Source organism: Tamandua tetradactyla, chromosome 4 (genome assembly GCF_023851605.1).
Source record: "Tamandua tetradactyla isolate mTamTet1 chromosome 4, mTamTet1.pri, whole genome shotgun sequence".
Taxonomy (NCBI): Eukaryota; Metazoa; Chordata; class Mammalia; order Pilosa; family Myrmecophagidae; genus Tamandua; species Tamandua tetradactyla.
In genome coordinates this window covers 196990626-197014308 of record NC_135330.1, presented here as the reverse complement: position 1 = coordinate 197014308, position 23683 = coordinate 196990626, and the positions used below count along the sequence as shown (strand labels likewise).

Here is a 23683-nt window from a genome sequence, read left to right as displayed (position 1 = left end):
CTTCTTTTGGATTTGTTCATAGTTACTAACCAAGGAATGCTTCTTTCGAGAAGAAAGTTCCAGTGTGGTGTCATAGAGGCTTTCGACAAAGTTTCTAAGGCAGGGAACATTCACTTCATTTTTAACAGCCTGAAATAGAGATGCATGATAGCATTATTTGAATCAAACTCTTGACTCTCTAATCCAATTTGAAGAAGTTCTTAAAATAAAAATATTCACTCACAGCAGCAACTGGGACAAGAATTTCAACAAAAAGCCCAGCCAAGGCATGTTTGATATCTTTGTCTTTGACCTCGAGGAAATAATGTGCACAGTCCTAGGAAGCAGAAAAAGAGGAAAGTGTGGGGGAGGAGATTGCAATGTTCACAAAAAATGCATTTTCAATATATGTAAGCAAATAGTTCTTAATTCAACACATGCACTAAAATAGCAATATCAAATAATCTAGTAAAGAATCACTGGATCCAAGCATTTATGTTTAATCCTAAAGGCTCACAGTGGCCTCCGCGACACCTGACAAGGCTGGTTTTCCTACCCTCCCAAACCCATCTCGAATCACTACACTGAGAAGTCAAGCAGGCATCCACTCATGGGCTCACAGATTCGTCCAGTCAATCATTCATTGCCAACACATTTCTATCGACTGCCCATGAGTGTGGGGCTCAGGGCTCTCACTTAGCCTGCAAACACAGCTAGAAGATATACGAGGGGAGAGAGGCAGAAGACTTCAACTTATTAATTTAGGCCCTGTGCCTGACAGCTGGGCACAGAGTTGCTGACTTGCTCTCCCTGACATTTTAGGTATGTTTGTTATTCAGACCGTCTCTTAGCAAGCCTGGAATGCTTCCCCTCCCCACTCAGATGAGAAAGCCTTAGGGACTCCTCAAGCAAGGCTGTCTTTGCCTGAACTGTCCATAAAAGGCCTGCCCAGGAACACTTTCTGTAGGGAAGCCGATCTGCCAGCCCCTTTCTCCTTTCTGGCCTTATTTTGATAGTAACTTATTGCGGTTTACAGTAGGTATCATTTTCATGGGGAAGAGTCCAATGCCACAAGCATTTCCCACATTAGCTATTACCGTTTATTTCCAGTAACTATTGGGACCATTGACAAAACCAGTTCCTGAAGTCCTTAGTCTACCAATTTCATCCTAACACCTCGACCTGAAGTAGGTAAGGCCAGCATGGAAACTCACTGTGACTGTTCTCACAGTACAGCATGGAACTTTCCAGTTCTCAGAAGGATTGTTATTTTGCACAGTATGAAAACACTCTCCCAGCGAGTCATCCCAGTACATTGATATGTGAATTATTAATACGAGTGGGATAATGAGACTAGCTAACAATACTGTGTGCTTACCACGTGTCAGGCTTTACATGGATTACCTCCCTGAATGCACCAAACCACTCTCTAAAGCTAGAGTCATTATCACCACTCCTTGGGTGAGGGAATGGACCCCGGCCTGTCTAAATGTGAGTTGCTAAGATCACAGAGCCGGTCAGTGCTGGAGCTTGAATACAAACTCAAAAAGTTTAGTACACAGCCTACACTCTTTTTTTAAACAGCTTTATTGGACTAAAATTCTTACATATTTCGCCTATTTAAAGTAAAAAATTCAATGACTTTCAGTATACTCGGTATATTGCTATGCCTCCATCACAACAATCAATTTTAGAACATTTTCATCACCCCAAAAAGAAACTCTACACCTCTTAGCAGAGTCCTTCCTCTAAACCCTAGCTCTGGGCAACCACTAATCTCCTTTCTGTCTCTTGAGATTCACCTAATCTGGAGACTTCATATAAATAGAGTCAAACAGTATATGGCCCTTTGTGACTGGCTTCTTTCTCTTAGTGTAATGTTTTCCAGGTTCACCCATGTTGTAGCATGTGTCAGTACTGCCTTTCTTTTCATTCCCAAATACTATTCCACTGTATGTATACATCATATTTTGTGTAACCATTTATCAGTTGATGAACATTTGCACTGTTTGTGCTTTTTGGCCGCTGTGCACACAGGTGTGATGAATAAGCATGCAAAATGCTTTTGTTTCTCTTGGACATATGCCTAGGAGTGGGATTGCTGGGACATATGGACATTCTACATTTAATACTTTGAGGAACAGCCAGACTATTCTCCGAAGTGGCCGTGCATTTTGCACTCCCACCAGGGTGTCAGAGTTCCACTTTCTCCACATCCTCACCAACACTTGCTGCGGTCTGTCTTGTGGATTCCAGCCATTCTAGTGAGTGTGGATGGCGCAGCCTACCTTCTGAACCCCCAGCTCCCTGCTGAAATCCTCGCCTGAACCGAACTCACAGCAGCATCAGAACATTCCTTTCAGATGCGAAAGGTGTGTGAACTCTAATAGGGTTGCATATTGTGGTAATCCTCATTAGCAAGAATTCTTTTGTTAGCACCCAACGATGAACACTGCACCAAACATGTAAACCTGCACCGTCTGGCTGATTTTTAGCTAAGATTCCTCTCTGTGGTATGAATGAATGAGGCTTATTTCTTCATCCAGTTAAAGTTCCCGCACCTATGCATGGCAATCTAGCCAACCCCATGCTATCAGTTCTAAAAAATAAAAAATCAGCTCAATCTCATTCACGGAACAACACGTAGCCCATAGGTGAAAAAGAGAAAAAAAGTTGACAAGACATTCCACTGTCCCCTACTTCAGAGATAAAATGTAAGTTTTAAAATGAAAGGATGTGCCTGCCACCCGATCGTGTTGTTGGCACAAAGCACTTCATGACTCCTGTGGGAGAAGGCAGGTCTTTCTCCAGGACCCCTGTGGGAGAAGGTAGACCTTTCTCCAGGACCCCTGTGGGAGAAGGTAGACCTTTCTCCAGGACCCCTGTGGGAGAAGGTAGACCTTTCTCCAGGACCCCTGTGGGAGAAGGCAGGTCTTTCTCCAGGACCCCTGTGGGAGAAGGTAGACCTTTCTCGAGGACCCCTGTGGGAGAAGGCAGGTCTTTCTCCAGGACCCCTGTGGGAGAAGGTAGACCTTTCTCCAGGACCCCAGTGGGAGAAGGCAGGTCTTTCTCCAGGACCCCTGTGGGAGAAGGTAGACCTTTCTCGAGGACCCCTGTGGGAGAAGGCAGGTCTTTCTCCAGGACCCCAGTGGGAGAAGGTAGACCTTTCTCCAGGACCCCTTTTGGAGAAGGTAGACCTTTCTCCAGGACCCCTGTGGGAGAAGGCAGCCTTTCTCCAGGACCCCTGTGGGGGAAGGTAGACCTTTCTCCAGGCTGACAGGAGCAGGACCTTGCACCTTCTAGGCCAGCCACTTGGGGAAAGGGACTGCCAGGGCTGAGCGCTTTGGGTGGCCCTGCCCACGAAGTTACCTGCATGAACTGGAGAGACGCCTCAAAGTCCTCCACCGGGTACATCTTAATCCGGAAGAACTTCATCCCCATGATCAAGCTGATGGTGCCCTGGACCACGTGCGGACTCTGCTCCTTGTGCCGCAGCTCCTTCAGCTCCGCCATGAACTTCTTCTTCACAGCAGGGAATCTAAGAGGACAGATGCCATTTATCAGATAAGACTGGTAAGAAAACCACCGTCACGGAGTCTCGAGCACCTCAGAGCGACAGAGGACACGTGCTGTGACCCTTCGCCTCGGCCGAAGGGCGCCGGCTGTCATCTTGTGAGGATTCGATGTCTGTCATTTGGAATGCGTCCACTTTCCTCCTTCCCTCTCTTACTCTGTAAGATGCTTAGGGAGCAGACACAGAGCTTATTCAGAGGCTCTCAAAATGGCAGGCTCTTAAACCGAGCATGATGCCCAGCTCCATTTCCTCAGGGCCTGCCATCAGATTGTGAGCCTCTGAGAATCACAGACTAGGCCACCTATTTCCCACAGTGACAGCCATTGGTTTTGGATTTGTATTCCAAACAAACAAACAGAAAAACCCACCAAGCAATACACCTACACCCATCTCCAAAGATTTTCTGTGGTTGATTTTATTATCATTGTTCTAAGCACTATATACTTATCGACTCGACCCAACATGATCAGCACAACAACCTGGAGGTAAGTTTCTGTTTTATCCTCATTTCATAGATAAGGAAACCGGTGCCCAGAGAAGTTAAGTAATTTACCTAAGGCACCCAGCAAAAAAGTGGCAAAGCCAAAATTCAAATTCAGGCATCTGACTCCAGAGTCTCTGCTCTCAACCACTGCAGTTGAAGAAGCAATTCTGGGACTTTGCATTACCCCTGAGCTATGAGGGAGGCGATGGAGCCTCGAGAGGGCAGGTGATGTGCCTCCAGCCCCAAGCTGGCCAGCCGCTAAGGGCCTGGGATTCAGCCTGGCTCCAGATCTCCTGGGAGCTAACAACTGTGCTCTTTCTACCCTTTAAACAGGTCGCCTGCATCCCTGCTGCTGCTCCTGCTGTGGCTGTTTTATGGCTTTTAGGTTAATGATTATTGAAGAATACAGTTTTTAGGTTAAAGAGAAATTGAATAATGAGAAAATTCAAATCCTCTCTAAAAGATGCACAGGCCCTCTACAGCACCCCTGCAACTCTCCAGATGATCTGGTGGGTGCCAAAAAAGAAAAAAAGACCATCCCTGTCCCCAAAGATCTTACAGTATTTGTGTTGTTTGAAAGAAAATAATATCATACAGGGTTTATAAAAAGAATAGATTTTATGGCCAAGGGGCAGAAAGTAGGAACAGAGCTTCAAAGTACCTAAGGGTAAAGGAATATATACATAAAATGCAGTCACATTTCTTCTGAGATGGCTGTTTTGACTCAGTTAAAAACAAAGAAACAAGGAAAACGTTCTGAGGCGCTGCCTTCGGTTCCCTGGGACTCTTGGCCTGATGCCCCCGAAAGTGGAGAAGGTCAGTCAGGAGCAAGACCTCATCAGAAAGGGCAATTGTGACTATTAAAAAGGAAAACGAAAAGAATGCCACAAGTTTGGAACAACTCTTGACACTTTGAAATAGAAACTTAAGGACAAATAAAGTGGGTGGCAACATTGCAGGCATTCTGTATCCAAAAGGCAGTGGAGGGGCGTAGGGTTGCCGAGTGGGGGGGTGGGGTATGGGGCACCCCCTCAGTGGGCTATGCTATTTATGTCATGGCAACTTTCTGTGATTGTGGTATGCAGCTCACAGCAAAAAAGGGGTTTATGAAGGTGACAGGGCTCAAAGTAGAAATGGCTTTGAGAAGATCTCAGCACCTTAGGAAGGAGATGTCCCCTCATGGGCTGCCAGGACAGGGATGGCATTTCAGGGTGAAGTCCCCAGGGGTGGGGCACAGGGCAGGGGGCAGGGGGCACAGGGCAGGGGGCATGGGGCAGGGGGCAGGGGGCTTCCCAAAAACTTGCTCTCAAGATCGAATCCCCAACAGGCCCATGGTGGCAGTTCTAAAATGTTACGGAATTTTGATTGAAAATGCTAGTTACATTTATCTTAGGGGTAAAATATTTTGGAGGATTACTGCAAATGTTGGCATTGATTGTTCAGACTAGGAATCGGTGAAAATTAAAATGACAATTGTACTCATCATATTTATAATAATCTGCTCGGTGTCAGGCAACATCTTTGAGGCTTTTCAAAGCATACACTTGAGCATTTTAGGAAATACCTTGTAAAGCCCAGTGCCATCATTCTTTCCCACTTCTTAGGGGAGAAAATGGATGAAGATGACACAGCGGAAGCTGCCATCAGCACTCCCCAGGGGCGGGGGCCCGACATCTCCCCCGCGAGGATTTGTGTTTAAGCGACACAGCCGGGCCTCGATGACGCAGCGCCGGGAGGCAGCTCTGCACACACACACACGCAGCGTTTTGCACTTTCACCCTCACAACCACCCAGAGGGCCGGGCCGTGTGTGCAGGCGTGGGCTCCTGCCCAGACCTTGTGCTGTGGACCCCAGGAATCTCCATCCCCCCCAGTGGTATCGCGTGGCCTGGGCTGCGGGAGTGGAGCCTCTGGCCCTGCAAGGGGCGTTTGCAGCCCCCTGGGAAGTGTGGGCAGGCAGCAGTGAGCACGAGTCATGGGGACGACACTGGTGACCATGAAAACAACGACCGCATCATCAGCCAGCTCCGGGCACTGCTGTCCCCAGGCCCTCGCCTGACCCATGGCGGAAACGCAGCCCTCAGGCCCCATACTTTCTCCTAATTCACCTGCGCCTCTGTGGAGGATTTACGGTAACGGTCCCAGGGCACCGGAGGCTCAGTGACCTCTGCCACCTGGCCACCGGCAGCTGCAGCTGGGGAGGGACCTGGGTGGGGTGAAGGGTGAGCAGCATCTCCAGGCAAGAGACGGAGAAACGGCAGAAAGCGGGAGTGGCGGTGGCCAAGCAGTGGAAGGTGCATTTTCAATCAACATTATACAAATGTGGCCACTCAGATCTGGATTTTTTTTTTTTTTTTTTGGCGTGGGCAGGCACCGGGAATCGAACCCAGGTCTCTGGCAAGGTAGGCGAGAACTCTGCCTGCTGAGCCACCATGGCCTGCCCAGATTTGGACTTTCAAAAATTATATTTTGATTAAGATTATTTCTGTTTATGTTTTGTCAATAAAAATATTTTAAAAGATGGAAAAAATATTATTCCTAAACAATTAAAAACCATCTGTAGTTTGAATTTTGAATTGTAAGAGTTTAACGGGAGAAAGTAACATTATGGGTCAGAATAAAGACCACACATTACTTAGGAAAGTCTGTTTGCATTTGTAATCTATGACTTTGCATTTGTAATCTATGACTACAATAAGAAATGGTGGGGGAGGTGAAATATTTGCATAACTCACTTTATCAATACTCTCATGAGAAAGTGGCTGAAAGCCCATTTAATTATCATTTAAAAATAAATATGGCTAACTTTTACGTTAAAAAGTTCCACATGACGTAAACATGGTAATTTAGTAATTCAACAATCTATTTTCAGTTCAACTCTATTTCCCTCAGAAATTTTTTTCAATGACCATTCCAGGAAACTTTAGTGAATACAGTAACTAAAAGATTGTTCAGTTTCTGACTTTCTATAAAATAAATTTAAAAAATCTGCTTTGAAATGTATAGTGCATATTACAAAAGCAAGAATATAAGTATGCATTAAAATTAATGAAAAGAGAAAGAAATAATTATCACTATTTCAATGAATATGCCAAATCTTAACCAAAGTACTTTAAAGAAACCTAATTTCATATTAATTGACTTTGAACAGCTTAATACTAAGGGTGAATATCACTTAATAGTAAAATTTCCTAATGACACAGATTAAGCTTCATCATCATGACTAAAATGAAAAAGAATGAGTCTCCTAAAACTTAAAGACCAAATTAAGCATTAATAACTGATGTTATAACAAGGAAAATTCTTCATATGCACTATTACCATTGAGAGCTAGATTTATAATCTAAAATGAGAATTGTGACATTAACTCCTTAACTTTATTTAAAAAAAAAACTGTACTGTGCCAGATAATCACAAATTTTATTTCATTTTTCCTTTTTGAGAAAAAGGAAGCTGCACAAAGGAAGTAAGATAAGGGAATGTTCTCGGTGGACTCAGGAGAAGGAAGTGATGTGTGAATTCGTGGCCTGACACTGCTTGACTGAGCATTGCCTGGGTGAGGGTGCAGCCTCGGCGATCTGAGTCTGTGACTGCATCAAGAGCAGACTGGCCAAGGCTTCCCTAGGGGTCAGAAATTATTGGACCAGCATCCAAACTCAGGTATTTTTCTGAACCCCACTAAGTGCAGAATCAGGACCAATACTGACATCAGGGAAAATTCAAAAGCTGCTATTGGCAAGAGAACTCTGACTCTGCAGACAAAGGTGGCAATTCCTACACCTCGGAATCCTGCTTAGTTATGGCATTGGCCTCCAATCTATTCACAACCAGTGCTAGATCAGTGCAGCCTTGGAATTACAGGATCATCGGTGTCATACGAAGAACACAAATAGCCATTTTATTTTGGCTTATTAAATTTTCCAAATGACAGCATGAAAGAATTATGGTAGGACTCACTGCCAAGGAGCATGTTGAGATTTCCAGGGTCTGACAGGTGAGCAAATATGCATAGGAACACCTCACTTCTCTGCTCTTTTCTAGGAAGGAGGTGGATACCCCTGAATTAATTTGTCAGATAACTGCAGATTATCTCTTCAAAATGCTAACACTTTTACTATTCAAATGCAATGGAAATCTCTCCAAAATGCATTACACCTTTCTTCTTCAATGACTAATGAACTGCAATTATTATAATATGTTGTAATAAAAGTACAATAGAGGCTTAAGCAAAATGGCCCAGATAACTCTATTGTTTAGTTTTTATGTGTGCTTTAGCCAGTCTTTCTCTTTCTTGTTCCTGTTGGCCCTTGAGCTGATATTTCTCACTGGCATTAGTGTATCCATACTAGCAATTCCTTCTCCTTCCACCTTGATAAATTTCATAGGGTAGTGGAGCTCAGTAGAAAAACTGAGTTAGATTAAATAAACCATGGCAAGGAGGGGTTTTTTTTGGTGGTGGAGTGTCTATTTTCTGAGCTCTTATCTATGTGTTGGCTAGGTAAGGTTGCCGAGTAATTTTTTTCTTTTTATTTTGGAGTTTTATGAATTGTGCATTTCCCCACTGCTAAGTTCAGAAATTCCATCTCATGGAACTAAACATCTGACTCTGTCTCTAAGGACTGCATCTCACAAGGCACTGAGCATCGTGGCTGCTTGAAGCTGGCCCCCCGGCTTGAAGTCACACTCTTTCTCTGACTCTTTCTGCACACCCTATGGGCACACTCAGATCTTGCTTCATTTGCCTCCGGGTTGAAGAAGACAAGGTGAGATGAGCTAGTTGTGACATCATTTTGGAAGAAGTATATTATTGCTAAAAGTCTATCAGTGCTTTGTTCTAGCCTGCTAAGTAGCGCTGTGGGGCCAGATAAGTAAATTTAGCAGCCCCCCCTCCAGCCCCAACTTGTTTCCATGACAGAGTGACAGAGCCTGGGACATATTTAGCTCAGCTGAGTTAAGTTAGGTCAATAGTAAAGGGACAGGTCAGAATGGAATTTTCCCACTCATGGGAATATATTGCCACCACCCACTCATAGAATATAGAAAACAAAACTTTTAAAACTGATAAGCTTTGGAACATCTGGGCTGAGAGAAAAGTGGTTTGATTAGACTGGGGGTTTCTTTGAAGAGTTGATCTGAAATCCAAAGACTCTGGGTAGGCTCTGACCAACTGACAAGTGAAAAAGATAACAGTGGAAACAAACTGGAAAGAAGACGTGGTACCTGCCGGGAGGGGCTTCTCGTCTCGTTTCAGAGATAGACACACCGAGGAAAAGAAGCCCAGCTCCCGGGACCTGCCCCACGCCCCCCTCTCGGGTCAGGGGCTGGGGGGCTAGCAGGGGTGAGCCTGCTCTGATGGGAAGGGTCCTGGAGTCCGCGTACTTAGCCTGCGCCAGCACCCCGATGACCTCCGCGTACAGGTCCGCCACGATGTGCATGTTGCCAGTGTTAGGACCCAGGTACCTACGTGACAGGAATGGACAGTTAGGGACATCAGGCCACCTGTCAAGGGCAAACTATCCATTCAGTGTTAAGCACCCAATCCCCTCAAAATTCTCAGGTGAAAAATAACCTTACCCTTCTTTGTATTTAAAGTGCTTGAAAGCCAAATTAATAACATCATGTATTAAACTGTCTATTACGGGATGAAGTGGAATCTGAAAAAAACAAAAAGGAAAGATGGCTTTTAACTTAGGAGGAAACATTAACATTAAAGATCAAATTAGTAAAAGTACTTTCAATAACTGTGTTTGGCCTTTTCAATCGATAAATATAATTCATATCACCCAGTATCTCGAATTCATGAATGATTTAACAAATTGAGAGTCACAAAAGTTAAACAGCTTGCAGATGAAAAAATCTTATCTAAAAGTAACATTAAATTAATTACCTACCTGTTTCAAAACTTCTATTAATACTAAGGAGAAAATAAAATCAATGGCGAGGTCCCGTCTTTCCATTAAATAATCTCGCTGCTGTTCATCACTGTAAAATTTAAAATATTCAAATTAAAAAGCACCAAAGATATTCTCAGAGTGATATAACTCATCAAAAATCTAGGACTCATTCCCAGTGGATCACAAACCAATTTTGTTATTACCACGAGACTGCAGCGTTAAGTACTAGCTGAAGCTAACTTCTATTACCAGTGCAAAGGACAAATATCAGATGTGAAGTCAGGATATCTGACTTCAAATTTTGGATTTTCAGCTGTGTTAATGTACGTGGCTATTTGTGAGTCTCTAGCCTCATCTTGTGGACTTTTCTAAGGTACCTTTCCCTTCACCTCAAGAATTCTATCACCCGTAAAATGTGATGCAAACGTGAGATAGGTTTTCCATCCTGGAGCTCTACATTAAATATTAAAAGAAGTGGTGCTTGGAAGAGCCTTCATGAGGAGCTAAAGAATGGAAGGAAATAACGTTACCCCAATAAGAAGAGGGTTAGAGGTGGGGAAGAAAGGATCAGAACTATTCTTTTTTTTTTTTTTACCTGTCCCTTTCCTTTTACCCTTTGTCGTTTAAGATTTAGTGAAAGGAAAGTGGAAGAGAAGGGATGGTAGAGGAGAGAAAGAGTAAAACAAAGCGTGTGGAAGAGGAGGTAGGGGAGGCAAAATGGATTTATTTGCATTTATTAAAAAATAAGGGAATTGCAATGAACAGCCAAAGTGGAAATTAAGAGAACAATTTCATTTACAATAGTGTCTAAAAGAATAAAATATCTAAGAATAAAGTTATCCAAGGAGGTGAAAGATTTGTACAGGAAAATTATAAGACACTGCTGAAAGAAATCTGAGAAGACCTAAATAAATGGTAAAGCATTCTGTGTTCATGGATTGGGAGACAATACTGTTAAGAAGTCAGTACTACCCAAAATGATCTATAGATTCAATGCAATCCCTATCAAAATCCCAACAGGCTTGTGTAGTAGTTTAGAGCTGTTATACACCCCAGAAAAGGCCTCGTTCTTTTAACCCATTATTGCCGGGGCAGACCTACTGTGGGTGGGGCCTTTCGATTAGGTTGTTTCAATTGAGATGTGGCCCACCCCATTCAAGGTGGGTCTTAATCCTGTACTGGAGCCCTTTGTGAGAGGATAAAAGTAAAGAGAAACCCAGGAGAACAGAGAGAGAGCTCAGCCAGAGAAACACCCAGAGAGCCACTGTAACCAGAACCCAGAGAGAAGGCCTAGCAGAAGTAACTGTGTGCCTTCCCACATGACAGAGGAACCCTGGACACCAGTTGACTTTCCTCAAAGAAGATCTCTTCCTCTTGATGCCTTAATTTGGATATTTTCATGGCCTTACAACTGTAAATTTTGTAAACTAATAAATCCCCATGGAGAAAGCCAACCCATTTTTGGTATATTGCATTCTGGCAGCTTTAGCAAACCAAACTTCTTGTTTTCAGATATGGAAAAGTCAACACTCAAATTCATATGAAATCTCAAGGAGCCCTGAATAGACAAAACAATCTTGAAAAAGAACAAAGTTGGAGGTCTCACTTTCTGACTTCAAAACTGACTACAAAGCTACAGTAATCAAAACAATGTGGTACTGGTAATGAAGTAGAAATGAGTCCAGAAATGAAGCTAAACATTTATAGCCAATTGTTTTTCAACAAGGGTGCTCCATACATGCAATGGGAAAGGAACAGTCTCTTGATTAAATGATACTAATAAAACTGTAGTTTCACATGCAAAAGTATGAAGTTGGACCTCTACCTCATTCCAGGCACAAAAATTAATTCAAAATGATCAAGGACCTAAATATAAGTGCTAATCCCATAAAACATAGAGAAAAAAATCTTCATGATCTTGGATTGGGCCTTGGATTCTTAGATCTGACATCAGAAGCATGAGCAACCAAAGAAAAAATAGATCAAATGGACTTCATCAAAACACTTTTGTATGTCAAAGTACATTACCAAGAAACTAAAAACACAATCTACAGAATAGAAGAAAATACATGGAAATCATACCTGATAAAGGTTTAACATCCAGAACATATAAAAAACTCCTATGACTCAACAATAAGAAGACAAACAAGCCAAATGAAAAGCGGGTAAAATACTTGAATAGACATTTCTCCAAAGAAGATATAAGAATGGTCAATAAGCACCTGAAGAGATGCTCAAAATCATTAGTCATTAAGGAAACGCAAATCAAACTACTATACATAATACTCCACACCTACCATGATTACTATTAAACAACAACAACAACAACAACACAGGACATAACAAGTGTTGGAGAAGACGCAGAGAAGTTAGTACCTTTATACATTGTTGGAGGGCACTTAAAATGGTGTAGCTCCCGTGGAAAACAATCTGATCGTTTCTCAAAATGGTAAGCATTGACTTATTACATGATCAAGCACTTCCACGTCTCTGTCTACCCAAGAGAACTGAGAGCAGGGACTCTAACAGATGCTTGTAGCCATGTTTTCAAAGAATCAAAAGGTAGAAACATCCCAGCCGTCATCAAAAGACGAATGAATGGATAAAGAAAATGTGGTAAATGTACACACACACACACACATACATACAGAGTGGAAATTACTCAGCCTTAACAGAGGAATTAAATTCTGATCCATGCTACATCAACAAACCTTGAAAACATGCTGAATGAAATAATCCAGACACAAAAGGACAAATATTTTATGATTCTACATATATGAAATACCTAGAATAAACAAATTCATAGAGACAGAAAATTGAGGAGAGGTCCCCAGGGGCAGGAGGTGGAGGTGGGGGAGGGGTGTTACTCCTTAACGGCACAGAGCGTCTTTCTGGGGTGATGAAAAGTTTGGCAATGATGGCTGGTGATGACAGCACAACAATTACAACTGTAATTAACAGCACTGAAGTAGACACTAAAAAATGGTCAGAATGGGTCATTTTGTGTTATACATGTTAACATTTACAAAATGGGATAAATAAATGTACTTATATGTAGGTTTGCTTGAGTATCAGATAAGATAAAGCATGTAAAATTTGGATGCTTTCCTCTCCATTCAAAGGGGAGTGCAAAGAAAGGAGCTGATATTTAGGACATAAAAAAGAACTTCCAGCGGAGCTCTGCTACCTTGACCAAGTCAAATAAAGGCTGACGGTGACAGAATGGGTTAACTACGGAAGCTGCAGCTTTGACTTTCAAGAAGTTTACCAAAGGAATCATTTATTTAAGATCATTTGGGACAGTCCTGCCAGGAGGAACAGCAGTGGACAAACCATGCTTAAAATGAACCAAAAAATGTTATTGCTCGCCAGAGGCAGAGGAAAATGGAATGGAGCTGCATTAAAAATGAGGGCATCCAAATATGACCTACAGATTATGCCGTGGAATAGAAGACAGGAAATAGAGGGACGAGAACTCTGAAAGCCAGCTAGCCGTGGGAAAGAGGAAATCATTTGTGTGTGATTGTTGATTGGGTCTTCAAAATGTCCCGAGGAGAGCAGCAATTCTTTGTAGAAAAGAAAATTTAAAAAACACCAATTCTATTCCATTTAATAAACCAATTTTTGTTTTCAACTAAAATGCAAAACAAACTTTTCCAATAACGGATTCAACTTTATTACTGGTTTGAGGTCTAACTGCCAGGAGTCAGAGGGCATTTGGCAAAAGATACTTCAGTTAAAATGTTGATATTATGCTAATTTTAGAAATCATAACCCAATGCACATCCATCACATCTGACTATTTCCAGTTGCTTATACACCTCCCTAAAGTTCCTCTTTCCTTCTTTTTCTAATAACAAACCCCCCACATTATTAGCTTCAGCATGCTGGAGGAACCCTCACTCTTTGGCTTTCCCCAAACATTCTCTGTTTCTTATTTTAAATGTTCAAATGCTAATTAGAATGCCACTGAGTCTAATTTCATTGTCCTGATTCTGCATCTGAGCTCCTGAAAATGATCAGTAACACAAGTAAAAAGTCTATCATTACTAATCCATAAAGAAATAAACAAAAATTCCAGTTTTGGAAACTAAATTCTGATAATAGGGAGGAACAAAACTGAAATTCATATAATTCAGCTTATTAAAATCACCCCAGCTCCTTACTCCCAGTTAAAATTATTGGAAAAAATAATATGATCCCATTAATTTATTAATGGAAACCAATTCATGGGAACTGTTTTCGGATACAGAACTGAAATTCTCCCTTATAAAGTTGGTGAATTTAGAGTGTTCATGGGGCTAGACTGTAATGGCCATGGGGGTTCTTTTCGGAGTGATGAAAATGTTTTGGAATTAGTGCAGGTAGTTGCTCAACTCTGTTAATATACCAAAAAATACTGAATTGTACGCTGTAAAAGGGAGAATTGCATGGTATGTGAATTGTATCTCAATTGAAAAAGTGTCCCTTTCCTAGTCCAGACACTAATAGCTATCAGAGAATAACCAACCCAGCCCAGTGCCGCCCGCTGAGCGCCCAGGGTTCCTGGGAGGCTCCCACCCCACCCCGCGGCAGCACAGCCACCCGGTCCCCACGGGCGTGGGAACGGCGCTAGGAAGGACCTTTCAACCTGGGAACCGGCATTGTGCCCCTGCTGCGGGCAGGGCAGTGTCGCCAGGAAGACCAGGGCACGGGTCTCGTTTCCTAGAAGAAAAGGGGGGGGGGGGAAGAAAAAGAAGCCGCCACCTACGCACAAAAAGGAACGCACCTTTTGGATTTGTTGCTTGTTCTTGGTCTGTATTCGTGCGACTCATCTTCAATGCCATTCTGCCTTTTATACCAGTCAAATAGCGTGCGGAGAACGGAGGGCAGACAGTACTCGGACAGGGAGCTCATGGAGCTGATGACCTGCAGAGACAGGCCATGAGAGGCTGCGGCCGCTCGGCCAACGGCCAGAAACTTGCATTTTACAAGGAGCTTTCACACCACAGTCACTGTAACATTTTCTTATTGATCACGGTCTCTTCTTTAGTGTTCTTTTTGTACATTCTCATCTTTGCATTGGCAGAAATTTCTCATAATAACTGGTTCAAGAAAATGAATTTTTTTTTTAACTCTCTTTCATGCTAGAAATCAGATGTGAATTGCATGGAGGTTATGGGTGGATGGCAAAGAAGTAATTTCTGCTCAGCCTCTACTAGAGTGCCCTCAATTTCTTAGATTCTCAAAAATACTTGGTGTAGGAAAAATATTGTAGTATAAATAAATATATTAATTCATAGAATTACTTTCATTGGTTAGGCAGAATAACAAATCTGTCTCAAAACAAAAAACCTAAGAGGTGACAGAATGTATGGCCATCTGCTAGTTTGAAGTATACCTCAAATTAGACCCAAGACAAATCAGTAGCAACAATTTATCCTTTGTTACATTTAATTATAAATCTTTTATAACTAAAAAAGACAAACTTCTCCCCACTCTTTAAACAACACACATGTCCTTTTTCCCCCCCTTTTTCTTTTGCATGGGCAGGCAGGGGAATTGAACCTGGGTCTCCAGCAGGGCAGGCGAGAGCTCTGCCACTGAGCCATCACACACACTGCCCCTAAACATGTCTATGATAGACTCATTATTCTCATTTCTTTATCTGGAAAGATTCCTGTTCTTTTACTAGTGACCAGAAAAAAGAGACCCTCCACCCATAATACTTCATATCATTTACAAACATAACTCAAAAAGGGTCATAGTCATAAACATGAAACTGGCACTATAAAACTTTTGGAAAAAAAAAAGAGGAAAACAATCTCAGTAACTTTGGATTAAGGCAAAGATTTCACAGATATGAAGCCAAAAGGAAAATACACGACAAAAAATTGATACACAGAACTTTGTCAAAATTAAAAGCTGCTGCTCTTTTTTTTTTTGATTGTGAAAAATAACATATATACAAAAAGCAGTAAATTTCAAATCACACCACAACAACTGGTTGTAGAACAGATTTCAGAGTTTGGTATGGGTTACAATTCCATACTTTTAGGTGTTTCCTTCTAGCTGCTCCAAAACACTGGAGACTAAAACAAATATCAATACAATGATTCAACAGTCATACACATTTATTAAACCCTATCTTCTCTGTATAACTCCACCTTCTCCTTTGCTCTTTCTCTCCATCTTTAGGGGTTTTGGACTATGTCCATTCTAACTTTTTCACGTTGGAAGGGGCTGCCGATAATATGGGATAGGGGGATGGAACTAGCTGATTTTCTGGAGAGGATGGGCCCTCTGGATTTCAGGACTTATTCGGCTTAGGAACCCATCTGGAGGTTGTAGTTTTCTGATAAGTAATCGTATGTATTGTAGACTCTCAGATAGGTGAGCTTTACGGTTGGCAGGTATGGTTTTGGTTGGAGTTCGACAAACCGTGTTAGTAGCACCATCTAGCCGAAGCTTGCATAAGAGTAGCTTCCAGAGTAGTCTCTTGATGACTCTACTTTTAATATTGTTAAATAGTGTTTAAAAAGATGATGAAAAAGACTAGGTCCAGACAGGGAGAAAATATTTGCACAATACATAACTGATAAAAGTCTTGTATCAGAATATATTTTAAAAAATGAGATAGGTTTTAATCATACAATTAACAAAAAGCATAAGCATATTATAATACTCAGTGCTGATGATAAAACATATATGTTCCTGCACTGCTGACAGAAGAAAAAACTGGTATGCCTGGTCATTTGGAAATATATAGAGTCTAATAAAAATTATTCTCAATATGTCCTCTGCTAGGAACTTATCTTAAGAACATAATTCGAGATAGGAACAACATTCAGGCTAGAATTCGTTATGAGAGCAAAAACAATGAAAACAACCTAAATGTCCAACTACATGTCACGCCTCAATACCTGGCGGCACATCGTTTGAAGACTGTTGATGAAAACATTAAAATTCACAACTCAAAATGTTTAATGACATGAAAATGTTCATATGTTGAGTGAAAAACGAATGAAGAACCAGTTACTTGGCATGATCCCAATTTGATACAGATGCTGGAGACAGACACATTTACCATAAAACAGGACCGGGTGAGGCACACCAGAGTGTTGCCAGCAGCTGCAAGCACATGATGGGATTACAGGTGATCTCTATTTCCTTTATTATACTGTCAGTGTTTTAACCATGGAATATGTTGCTGTCTTAATCTGAGAAATACAGGCAAACAAATATCACCTTTGTCATGGTGGAATGCGCAATGCTGGACCACCCACGAGGAGAGGGGAAGTGACCTTACGGGAATGAATTCATGAACTTGGGCTTTACGCCATCACGGTTTAGTGGAGTAAGTAAATCCACTGCAGTGCTTGGCAAACAGTAGGAGCCCAATTAATGGCTTCTTATGTTGTAATTAGGCACCGTCAAGGTGGCAGAAGGAACGGAAATACAAACAGCACCCTGGCAGCTGCCATCAGGGAGCTGGGCTCTCAGGTGGGGAGAAGGACAGACTCCCATGGAAAGGAGCTGCCGACACATCCCGTGCACGATCAAGCCTCGTGGGGCACCTAAAACACGCAGAGCGTGGCCAAAAAATGCACCCTGCCCTGGGAGTACTTGGAGAGGCATCGCTAGAAGGAGAGGGTAGGTGGAGAACTTAGGAGGAGTGAAGGGAGGATTTTGTCTGGGCAGTTTCCTAGGGCAGAAATCTGAGCTGAGTCAAGGGAGAAAGTGAGCAGGGACCCACAGCCCGGGCTCCCGCAGCTGAGAGACAGCATGACTGCTTGCTGGAGGCGATGGCAGCATGACTGCTTGCTGGAGGCGATGGCAGAGATTGGTGGTGGGGCTCTGTGGGCCCTGGAAGAACTACCCGGCTGGGGGTGGCGGGGGGTGGGGGGTGTCAGTACAGCAGCTGGAATGGCACAGTGCTGCAAACGTAAATTGGAATTAAACCCAGAAGGCATTGAATGCTGGTGTAAAAATTTTCAATTTTCTTTTCTAGAAACTGGGAAACTGTGAAGAGTCTTAACAGGGAAATCAGCGCATGAAATGGGGTTGGGGCGGTTACTGCAGCTGCGGTGGAGGCTGGGCTGGGCTGCACCCCGAGAGGCGGCGGGGTGCCTGCACGCTCCCAGGCCCGGGGTCCCGCGTAGGCCAGGTGGGGGTCCTGCCCGAGCCGGGACATGGCCCGAGACACGGGAAACGTGACTTAAACTATGGCAGTAGCTAAGCAGGCTCAGCGTCCCTGCCTCTTATGAAGCCAGAAACCACGGCCGAGAGAGTGAAAGGGCTCCGCGACAGTTAGCCTTTCTTGATCACCTTTAAAAGAAGCCCTGGGATTTTTAAAAAAATGCTCTTTACCTCAACTTCTTTTTCCTGGCAGCTTGGATCTTGCCCTCTGTCCTATAATGATGGCCGTCTGCAGTTACAGGGTGACAGGAGTTAACAGGCCATGACCCTGGTCACCAATAGTTTCTTTTAATTGGAAGAAATTCTAATTACTTCGAAAACCTCCCTTTCCTCCGTCACCGCAACATCATCCCAGGCGCAGCTTCGGGCGTGATTCACTAGTTCTCTCCAAAGTGTCCCCAGCACAGGGACGGCTTTCCTCCAGTCACCGCCACCTGGGAAAGCAGGGGGTCCCCCTGGCAGCAGAGGAAGAGATCCAGGCCCAGAGTCCCTGACCGTGAGTTAGTGTTTTTTTCGCATGGGCAGGCACCGGGAACGGAGCCCGGGTCTCTGGCCTGGCAGGCGAGAACTCGGCCACTGAGCCACGTGGTCCGCCCTGCGAATACGTTTTGTCGTCATTATTACCGATGTAATAAAATCCCACAGAATTACTCGTACATTTCAAGACTTAAAAATACTGGTGTAAGTCTAGAGGAGCCTAAGGAGGTGTAACGACGAGCTTGGGATCCTGGCACAGAACAGGGGTACTGGGGAACAATGAAGGAACTCTGAGTCACATATGGGGCTTCGCTAGTGGCAGTGCCCGGGCATTGGCTTCTCAGCTCCGGCACTGTAAGGGCCTGCTCTTCACGCCATCAGTTTACACATGGGTGTGCGCACACACACATGCACACACATGGGAAAGGGTGCAGGGCCTCGGAGACTCTCTGCACTACCTTTTCTGTAGATGTGAAGCTGGTCTAAAATGAAAAGCTCTGACGAACCGCCCACTGGCATGGCCCAGGACTCACTGCTGACCCACGAAGGGGATCTGATGTCACGTTGGACCCCCAGCCACCTGACGTAGGTGTGGGCACCCTGCCTAAGGAGAACGCCAGCCTTGTTCTTCAAACCCCGCTAGAATCATCTCCGCACCCATGAAAAGGCGGCCCTGGAGCCATTCTTGGTATTGATTAGATGCCCTGGGCACGTGGTCCCCAGAGCATCCAGCAAGACCATCCTGGAGGGCCTGAAGGCCAGCCCGGGGTGGACGGGTGTGTTTTATCCATCTTTCTGTAACTGCCCTTTTGAGCGCAGCCTTCCAGGAAGGAAGGGTGGGATTGCAAAGACCTGGCTCTCCAAGCTCAGGAAGGGAGAAGGTCTCTAGCTGGCTTCTTGGTCACTCAGCTCCTTCATTTATGGGAAACCGAGCCGCAGGCGAGCTGAATTCCCGCGCTGTGCTGCTGCAGGCAGGGGCTGGCCCATGCACAAAGACGTTCCTGTTGCATCTAGATGACCCTGTTCTTCCATCCTCGATGAGCTGGGGACAGACAGCAGTTGGAGACGGAGTGCACGGCATCACAGAACCAGCTCATGCTGCTGTTTTCTTTCTTGGGGGCATGGAGGGGAGGACTAGATGTACTTTGTAAAGGTTTCCTTAATGTTGTTTTTGGCATCTTTTGTATAAATAGGCAAAAAGAGACTGCCCTTTATACTGTAGCTAAGACATTAATTTTTCATCAGCATTTTATTATACTGGCCAAATGCAAAGAAGGAAACTTCACACATAAATATGTGAATATTTATTCAGAGGAGTCAGTCTATATTTTACAGTACTAAGGCTGGCTTGTGAGGAGTAGGGCCTTTAATGAATAATTTTAAAGGGACGCCATTGATGGGTTCATTTCTCCAAGTAGTTCAGGGGGCCAAGCAACTGGGGGCCAGGGTGCTTGCATAATACCACAAAATACTGACCAATTAAAGTAAGTTAAGTACAATTTTCTACTAAATCTTGTATTATCCTACTGCTGGATTATAGTATTCAATGAATATTAATTGACATCAAAGGTTTTACAAAACTTAAAAGACTGCAAACATTCTACACAATAAATATACTTTCTTGTCACCTATTATTTTCTCTATTAGCATCTAAGTTACTACCCTGTCTTACAATTACTGTTTTGACGGATCCCCTCTCATAGAACTATGAATTCTTGAAGGGCTAAAACTTGCCCTAGATTTTGTGTCACCAGGTCACACAAATAGTAGGTACTCAAAAAAATGTTGGAAGAAAACATGACTAAGCTGTACTGCAAAAATCTAATTTTCACCCAGTACCATTTATTCGGTAGAATCCCAATATACGTTTTGAATGGAATTTCCTTTAAACTACTTTTTCTCAGCTACATTGATTCTGGTTTACAAAGATTTAGGGAACAAATTACTTGAGGGCTACTCATATTATTCCAACACTTTCCAATTCTTACCAATTTGAATAGACATTTATTGACTGACTACTATTAGCACAAACTGTAAATGCTGCAGGACGAGAGACAAATCAGACCCAGATCCTAAGACGAAACACCCGCGCCCTCCGTGCAGAAGTTCATGAACAGTCAGCCTCTGGGCCGTGTCCTCTGTGCATTCTGAAAGAAAGAAAAGCCAGCAGGTAACATATACAACCCACCACCTACTTGATCAAATTGGGGATCCTCTCCACGTTGCAGAGATTTTGTCAATGGCTTTTCCTAGAAAGAAAAAGAATATATATGTAAGAATAATTATTAGTGGCTCTTACATATTATCAAAGAAATGTCATCATCGTCACTTTTTCCACTTATGATCCCCTTACGGGATGAAGGGGCATCAGCCTCCCAGTGAGCGGGAAACTCCCCTCAGTGCTTTCGACTTCAACACGTGGTACTTGGTCACTGCCCACTCCCTGCTCCCCACTCTTCATTTTAACACCGACAGACCACTTTGACCAGAACCACAGAAACCTGGTGCTGTAGGTGGTTCTGTATTTTCAGTGGATAAAAATGGTGGAATTTGTTTGGAATATTTTAGTATTTATCTTGGGACTCAAAAGATAATAAAAAGTTCAAAATGAACATGCTACTCCGAGTCCCTGGATTTAGAAATAAAATAAGGTCTACCTATTATACACATGTGGAGGGACAGCCACCAATCCTACATCCAGTGGAGGCAGCTGGCGTGTTTGGGGCATGTGCCGCGGCCTGCACAGCATCACATCTCTGCAAAAATAGTCTAGGCAGTGCCAAGGGTCTACAGAAATATTTCTCCCTAATTGTCACATCTTTGCTTACATTAGGGAGCCTTAATTGGCCTTCTGGGTGGGCATTTTATAACTTAACTCTATCTATCTATCTATCTATCTATCTATCTATCTATCTATCTATCTATCTATCTATCTATCTATCTATCTATCTATCTATCTATCACCTATCTATCTATCTATCTATCTATCTATCTATCTATCTATCTATCTATCTAATCTATCTATCTATCTATCTATCTATCTATTGATACGGAAGTTAACACTTATCCAAAATTTGAGGACCAGAAATCATACAACGGTTATATACTGGAAAAATAATGCTTTAACTTTAGGCAGTGTAGGGGCCCTAGAAAGACTACATTTACATTTGGCTGATCAAGTAGACCCTCCCCTACCTCATTTCTTCAATCTTCTCTTCTACCACAAATGTGAAGTGTACTTGAGTCTAACACAGGATCCTGCCTGTACCCAAAGAGCCTCTGCACGAGGCGGCCTGAGCCCCGGATCCGGGGCGTCCCCGAGAGCCACAGAAATGCAGTGCTGGGTCTCATCTGCAGTTTCCAGCTTCAGACCGTGCCTCCAGCTACAGGGAAGGGGCTCCAGTCTTCTGAAGGGCTGGGAAACATTTTCTCCTCAAAGTGCACTATCTATCAATGCTCCCAGGGCACGGGATAGAACACATAGGTAGAGGTGAGAAAAGTAAAAGAAGCAAGAGATGGAGTGACTGCATGAGAAGACAGATTCAGCCACTACATTTGAAAGCATTTCAAGTATATGTGAAAATAAAAAAATTACCTGAAGTTCTTTTTAAAACCAAGAAAAACCAAATATGGAAATTGAGGCAATGAAAACGGGTGGTGCCAGTTCTCACAAACATCCATGGGGAAAAACCCAGTGTAAACATATCTGCTCAATGCTGCGTCTGTTCGTCACTCAAGAGGGGCTAGGGCCGAAGTGCGTCAGACACTGCACGCGGGTGGGATGCCGAGGAACAGAGAGGGGCTCACACCAGTGGGGAAAGAGCTCGGGAGTGCGGGGCCGGGGGCAAGGACCCGTGAGCAAGGTCAACCACACTCACTCGTTATTCAGATCTCAGCTCTACCTGAGAACCCCCCACAAGCCCTCTTCTCAGCACTGGGTCAGGTCCCCGTTAAATGCCCACAAAGCTGTCACTCCTTTGTGTCCCTGCATTCACTTGGCACAATTACAATGCCCAATTTCACCTTCAGGAGTGACGGGTTGAGTGCTGCCCCAGCAGCAGTGACCTCTACAGATACTGGGTACCCACTTCTCTCCACACTTACAGTACAGGGAGGCCATCGCCTGGCGCTGGCTGAACGTGGGCCAAATTAATAAACGCTCTAGGACAGAGGTGCCAGCGTCTTCAGATGTGAGGACAGATAGCCCCGGTTTTTAAAAATATTTTTACTGTTGTAACACACAAACGTGTATACATATATATGTATACATGTTTATATATATATACAAAACATAAAATGTGCCATTTTAACCATTTCTAAATGTACAATTCAGTGCCACTGATTACACTTACAGTGTTGTGTAACCATCACCATCATTCATTACCAAACTTTTTTCATCACCTAAAAGAGAAACTTTGTACGACAAAGCAATAACTTCCCGTCCCCACCCCACCCTGCTCCCCAGTCCCTGGGAACCTTGAACCCACTCCCTGTCTGTCTCTATGAATCTGCCCATTCTAGATGTCTCACGTAAGTGGGATCCTACGATATGTGTCCTTTCGTACCTGGTCAATTTTGCTTAGCAGGTTTCCAAGGTTCATCCCTCTTGCACATGTATCAGAACTCATGAGGATCCTTTTTTATGTAAAAAAATTTTTAAAGAATCCCTCCCCACCCCCTAAACATACACTGCCCCCCCCCCCCAATACATACAGGATAGAAATTCTAGTCTGGGATCTGTTGTTTAAGAACACACTAATGACAAAGAGCACACACTATGATTTCAGGAATACTTTTATGTAGCTTTGTGCTGTAATTACGACACAGCTATTTTAAAGACACGAGAGAGACGGAATGCATCCAGACTTGGTACACTCCTGAGTGTAGTCTCAGCTGTACTCAGCCAGAGGTAAGGCTTGGCACACACGGGCTCTGCAGACCTCCTACAACAACCTTGGGGTGGCCTCTTCCTTCCCCCCTTCCCGAGCGACGCCATGGAAGGCGTCGCCATGGGAAGTAGCCAAGCCATGGAAGGAGGAAAGGGGACTGTCGCCCACACCACCCAGTTTCCCACCCCAACAGCGACTTTCACCCACCA

The 23683-nt window shown here is 43.5% G+C and overlaps 1 protein-coding gene across 9 annotated transcripts in view; it reads right to left on the bottom strand.

The window, feature by feature from the left end:
• FRY (FRY microtubule binding protein) overlaps window positions 1-23683 on the bottom strand; it is a 396935-nt gene that overhangs the window by 148536 nt on the left and 224716 nt on the right. For all 9 annotated transcript variants that reach the window (XM_077158984.1, XM_077158986.1, XM_077158985.1 and 6 more), the window contains 8 exons: window positions 20781-20834; window positions 14699-14838; window positions 9928-10018; window positions 9611-9690; window positions 9416-9496; window positions 3349-3517; window positions 224-316; window positions 31-129 (listed from right to left, as the gene is read on the bottom strand). In XM_077158984.1, the coding sequence (XP_077015099.1) occupies window positions 31-129; window positions 224-316; window positions 3349-3517; window positions 9416-9496; window positions 9611-9690; window positions 9928-10018; window positions 14699-14838; window positions 20781-20834 (807 nt within the window). The remainder of the gene's footprint in view (window positions 1-30; window positions 130-223; window positions 317-3348; window positions 3518-9415; window positions 9497-9610; window positions 9691-9927; window positions 10019-14698; window positions 14839-20780; window positions 20835-23683) is intronic.